At 38.9% G+C, this 6,091-nt stretch overlaps 1 protein-coding gene across 2 annotated transcripts; it reads left to right on the plus strand.

Annotated features, from left to right (window-relative positions):
* Positions 1 to 2,635: 2,635 nt before the first annotated feature.
* On the plus strand, positions 2,636 to 5,936 carry LOC147610570 (uncharacterized). 2 transcript variants are annotated; one of them, XM_086786414.1, is made up of 3 exons: positions 2,636 to 3,155; positions 3,554 to 3,601; positions 3,736 to 5,936. In XM_086786414.1, exons 1-3 carry the CDS (start codon positions 2,674 to 2,676, stop codon positions 4,055 to 4,057), a joined length of 852 nt encoding a protein of 283 aa, XP_086642540.1. In that variant the 5' UTR covers positions 2,636 to 2,673; the 3' UTR covers positions 4,058 to 5,936. The 2 variants fall into 2 exon arrangements, with proteins under 2 accessions (XP_086642540.1, XP_086642539.1); XM_086786413.1 differs by having other exon boundaries at positions 2,641 to 3,155; positions 3,464 to 3,601.
* The last annotated feature ends 155 nt before the right edge of the window (positions 5,937 to 6,091 follow it).

Here is a 6,091-nt window from a genome sequence, read left to right on the forward strand (position 1 = left end):
CCCTAAAAATAGGGTTTTTAAAAAAATTAAATTTTAACATTTTTAAATCAAAAAAGGATTCCTCAATCATATGTTATCCTCAGAAGTACCTTTTGACGGTCATTTTCAATAATAACTATCTTTATAAAATCTCTCATGAAGGTTAGTATGAATTAAACTTTCTTATTCATGGTAAAAAATCAAATAGCACGTATATCTAATCATGTGTTGCTTCATGATTGTAGAGTCTATAGGAGTGGTCTCTTTCGTATTGAAGCTAGATGAGTGTCAAATTGTCAAAGGGCACAGATTGGAAAGAATGGGACTTACACTCATAAATGAGGCAATGGCACATGCAAAGGACAAGGACAAGGTGCCTTCTTTCAAAGTTCAATTTAAAAAAGACAATTGGTGGTTAGGAGCTTTTGAGGTGCCAGAGGAGAACCATGAAATGCTAGATTGGATGCCTCAAAGATGTCCTTGGATTGTTGAGGTTAACAAGTAATAAATAAATGGTAAACAACTTGAAGTTCCAGGTGTGGGTACCTTTGTAGTGGATTGGCATTTAGGAGGAGATTTGAAAACAATCAAATGTATGCTTGGTTGTGACACAAGTGCTACCTCTTTACTTCCTTGCCCTCTATGCATAAAGAAATCAAAGCAAAAGTGCAAGAAGGAAGATGAATTGCGAGGGACTGATGGATTCATTTGTTTGAAGCAAGAGAGGCCACCAATTCACTTTGGAGAGGATTAGGCCAAAAACAATTGAATTATTAAAAAATTCAATGTAGATGGCTCAGGACAGGAGAGCAGAGTAACAGTGCATAAACACCATTAAGCTTTTACAAAGGGAGAGGCTTCTATTTATAGGAAAAAGTGAGCCTCTAACCTAGCAAACTGATTCTAGAATTTTTCAAATCAGTTTGGTCAATTTTTGACTATTTTTGGGTCAGTTCAGCTTACTTTTTGGATCTAGTTTTGAATTAGGAGAGAGGAGAGATAAAAATATCTCATTTTATTGATTGATGAGACAAAGGCACCTACTTCATGAGGGGAGATGCCCACACTGAGGTGTCAAAATTCAGTTTTTTAATTGTTTTCTTTGGTCCTTAGTCCACTCTTCATCTTATGTGAGCATTTACTCATTTTTGGGGGGTTTTTCTTTTATTCTTCAATTTATCTCCTCCCTACATTTGGATTAATATTATTGGTCCATAGGAACCTTAATTGGACCATAATCCAAAAGTTTTTGAAAATCTGGATCCTTAGGCTAAGGTCCTTTATACCTATTTTCAATTAATTCCAATTGCACATTGGAAAGTTCTTTTTGAATTTCTGTTTCAGGGGAAACCATTTTAGACATTAGGAGGATTTTTATATCCAAAAATATCTCAATTTTGAATTACCTCCCTCTAGACATTTTCTCTCTCCAGGCCAAAACAGGGTAAAACAGGATCTTTCTTTTATTTCAGAGAGGGGAATAATTATAAGATCAGAAGGGAAGGTTCTTACACCTGTACACCTCAAAAGCTTGAGGGAGGAATCTTACAAAGGTCCTCCCTAAAAAATGATAACTATTTCTTGCATATTATACAAATGTCCTCCCTAAAAAATGATAACTATTTTTTAATTATAAAATTTTAAGCCTTTCTTACAAATGGAACTCTCTCTCTCTCTCTCTCTCTCTCTCTCTCTCTCTCTCTCTCTCTCCCCTACTCGTTTCCTCTAGAATTACAGGGAAAAATCAACCCAAGCCTTATTGAAATATGTTTCTATGATTTGTGACTATATCCAAAAGGCTAACCACCCATCACTTTAATGAATGGACATCAAAGTACAATAGTGAGTCCCACACTTAGTCCCATAATAAATAGGCTAACATAACGCACAAAACATGGCTTGAAGTATTCAAAAAGGTATTTTTCCATGAGAACGACTTCTAGGACTAAGAAAACCAAGGGATTGAATGGTATCTATGGGCTAAGAAATTGTCAATTTTATCTCTCTCTCTCTCTCTCTCTCTCTCTCTCTCTCTCTCTCGCACATGTGCATGTGTGTGTGTGTGTGTGTGTATGTATGTATGTGTATGTATATACACACATACATACATACTTCTTAGCCTTGATATGTGGCTTGGTAAAATGCTAGTGATAATTTGTATGGTGTGTGTGTGTGTGTGTGTGTGTGTGTGTGTGTGTGTGTGTGTGAGAGAGAGAGAGAGAGAGAGAGAGAGAGAGAGGCACAATGCTCACGAAAAACCAGCCTTTAGTACATTTTCAACTAGTTGAAATTCAAATTTCATGGCAAGAATTTAACTTCATCCGTAAGAGAACCGGCAAAATTTTTACAGATTCAATTATAAAACCGATGAGTAGCAAGATTTTTATTAATGAAAACCGGCTAATAGGCTTCAACCTTGTCCAGTTGTAAACCGGTTGAGAAAAAAGTCTTTCGCGAGCACGGGTGTGGCGGCTAGCCACAACGGGATAAAGTCTAATAGTTGCTTGGACAACCAAAAAAGGGGGGAAGGGGGGGATTCAAGGGAGAGGAAGAAGAGACTTGGTAAGAGTCAAAACACCGTGTACGTGGGACCAGGGACACCGTGTGTTTTTTATGGTTATAAAAACGCCCAATGTCCGCAATACTAGTTCAACCTTGACACAAAGAAGTCCAGAGGTGTGAAACGAGCGCGGCATGGTCTCACCCTCGTCTGGTTCTTCGCCTCCGCTGCTGTGCCTGGCGGGCTTCACCTCTGATCGGCGGGGCGCAGGCGCTATACAGAAAGGCCATGGATTGAAGAGAAATGATGGGCACACAGAGAAGCCTGTGGGCGGCGCCCACGCAAGCAGCAGCAGCAGCAGCAATCTCCATGAAGAATCCGATTCCCTGCCAGATCTGGACCTAGAGTTCCTTCAAGCCCTGGATTTCCCCTCCCTTGAAGACCGCAGCTGGCTCGACTCCCTCCGCCCCGTTTCCACACCCACACCCGAATTGGCCGCCCCGGACCTCCCCTGGCCGCAGCCCCACACCTCATCATCATCATCCACCCCTCCCCCTACCCTATCTCCCTCTCCAACAGACCAACGCCACCTGCATATTTGGCCCAGTCAGCAGCCACGTGCCCCTTGTCCCAACCCACGTCAGTCGCCAGCGTTCCCGCGGGCTTCATCTCCGAGGTGAGTCTACGTCGCACCACTAGATTTTTTTATTGTTTATTTTTTATTTTGTTTGTTCCTTTAATCACACCCCTTGTCTTGTTCCTTTAATCACACCCCTTATTATTTTGTTCCTCTTTTAATCACACCCCTTATTATTTTGTCCCTCTTTTAATCACACCCCTTTTTTTTTTCTTTTTTGTTTGAGGGCGGGGGGATTCGAACTCACACTTGCTTAGGACAACACCAACCTCTACCACTAGGCTAACTACACCATCCCACTTCTAGACTTTGTACCCATTATTATTTGGCATTCGGGTTTTGTTTAGGGGAGCTGAGAAACGGAGAAAAGACTCTAGAAGCATTTCGTTTAATTTGAAGGCCTCTACTAAAGACGAGGCCATGTATGATGGCTACAGGTGGCAAAAGTATGGCAAGAAAGCGATCAAGAGCTCCCCTCATCCAAGGTAAGCTACAACTCAATGTACTAATATATGAAAGAGGGTAAAGTTCTTCTTTTAGTACTTGGCCTCCCTTAGAGCTATTCATTTCTTACAAAGTTAAACCAAACGGTGCTATTTTGGGGTTGGTTTGTGTGTAGGTACTATTACAAATGTGTTTCTAAGCATTGCAATGCAAGAAAGCAAGTCCAACACTCTCCAATGGATGACAGTGTGATCACCATGTATGAGGACACCCACAATCACGAACCCCCTACCTCTGTTGCTTTTGGGGTGGTAGTGAGTCCAACTTCTCCTTGTTTTTGCTCCTCTTCCCACTCATTGCCTTGCATCAGCTGCCTAAACCGTGCTACATCCCCCTTACACAATCCACATCCATCATTCTCTCATCAACCTAATGAGTTATTGCATCAATCAAACCCCCATGAGGTGAATCATAGGGATCAATCCCCCTGGACGTGAATCACAGGCATCTTCTCTCAAATACTTGTTTGACGGCTAGGGCACATCTTAGGGTCATTGCATCACCCCAAAGATGGTCTATGATGGTATGCACCCCCTTTAGTACACTAAACAATACTGTGGAGGTTCTAGTCTACTATCGTCTCCTTGCACCTAAAGTCAACCATGGGCTCAAAACATAGTACACATTATTAAAAATGTTCTACCACATAGTACATGGGTCAAGCAATTTAGGCAAGCTCACAACATAAACTTCAAATACACATTATTTGTTGTCATTGAAAAGCCAAACTTTTCTAACTTTATACACCATGCAATGTATAGGTTTTTGTGAGGTCTCATGCAACATTCTAAAATACTCTGAAAAATAAGTATGTAGAGAGAGACATTGTTAGTAAAAACTTGTGACACCATAACAACTAATTAAAAAAGTACATGGATAATAATCAAGGACAAATTCAACTTATGCAAGATGAGAATCATGATTGTTTGAATGATGCATAAAGAACAAATTTAAACTCCTATAAAACAAATCTATTTTTGGGGTTTCATTTCAAAAAAATTTGGCAATGCAATGGTTACTCAAAATCACATGAAAATATTCAAACATTTTTAAATAAAATTAGATCTAGTCTGTCCTAATACTATTGGCTACTATAACTAAATTCATTGGTGTTTCCCTCACTCCTCATTGATGTGTATTTACACTAACCAATTATTTGTATGCCCTTCTCTCCTAAATCCATAGTCTACAATTGTAGCTTTTGCATAAATATAATTTACAAGAAGATTATTGAAATAAAATTTTATAATTATTCCTTTCATGTTATGGTAACTTGGATTATTCAAAATATCTTATTAAGGATACTACTATAGATTTAAAAAGTCTCATGAAGCTACTAATAACTACTATTCGTCAAGCCTCCATGTAAGCAACCTTGGCTTTGTGAATCCTCCTTTATATGTAAAAATGTAACAGAGAAGAAGAAGAGCTCCAAAATAGCAAAAAGAAACCTATCTTGGCATACCATGTTTAACTACCATACCATTATATATACGAGTGAGACCCTGGGCATTTACTGTGTACCTTTCTGGCTGCACATCTCTAGGTTCATGCTTGTTCACTCACGTATGTGGGATCGTACCTCTAGAGTCATGCCTCTAAACTTATGTCTATAGGCTCATGTCTTTTTTTTTGTATAAAATAGGGTCACGTAGGTTTGGTGAGCTAGACTCAAATCATGCCCAATGGACTCATGCCTCTAGGCTCGCATTTTTAAGTTCACACCTCTAGACTCACGTCTCTAGGCTCACGCAACTCGTGCCTATAGGCTAATGCCATTTTTGTATGAACTAGGCTCATAAATTTCCTATAAAATAGGCCTACTTGGGCACAGACTTGTATGAAATAGACCTATGACAGGGTTGGTGTGTAATTATTAGGTAATAATTATACTTAATTTCCTAATAATTACAAAGGATAAAAAATTTCCTTGAAAATTGTAGCAAGTACAGATTATATAATAGGAAATGTATGATAAATTCTTAAAGGATGTGTCCTTACAAGTTTTCAAGGTATAATTGTTTGGTATAATATTAGGTATACCTACCATACCTCCCTCTAGACTCATGTCTATTGGCTCATGCCTCTATACTCACAACTCACACATCCACGCCCGTGGCTCACATGTCTAGGCACAACTCACTTCTCAAGACTTACATATATTGACTTACATCTTTTTTCGCAGGACTATGGATGCATGTCTCCCTACCCAAGTGATGGTTTGGCCTAATTTTTAAAGGTTTTTTAGACTTGATGGAGAAGGGTGATTATGGTTCTTAATCTTAATTAATGGAGATTTTTAAGTGATTAAGTGCTTTTTGTTTGTTTTTGGTTGATTTTACATGCTCTAAGCTACCAATTCCAACAATGCATGAAAAAATATAAAATGTATGAATAAAAAATAACTATCCTACTCTAATCCACAACTAATGGAGCTCAATGCTTACGTTTTTAGAGTGGATGCATGTCTC

Source organism: Cibotium barometz, chromosome 49 (assembly GCF_041138505.1).
Source record: "Cibotium barometz isolate CiBa-2024 chromosome 49, ASM4113850v1, whole genome shotgun sequence".
Classification (NCBI taxonomy): Eukaryota; Viridiplantae; Streptophyta; class Polypodiopsida; order Cyatheales; family Cibotiaceae; genus Cibotium; species Cibotium barometz.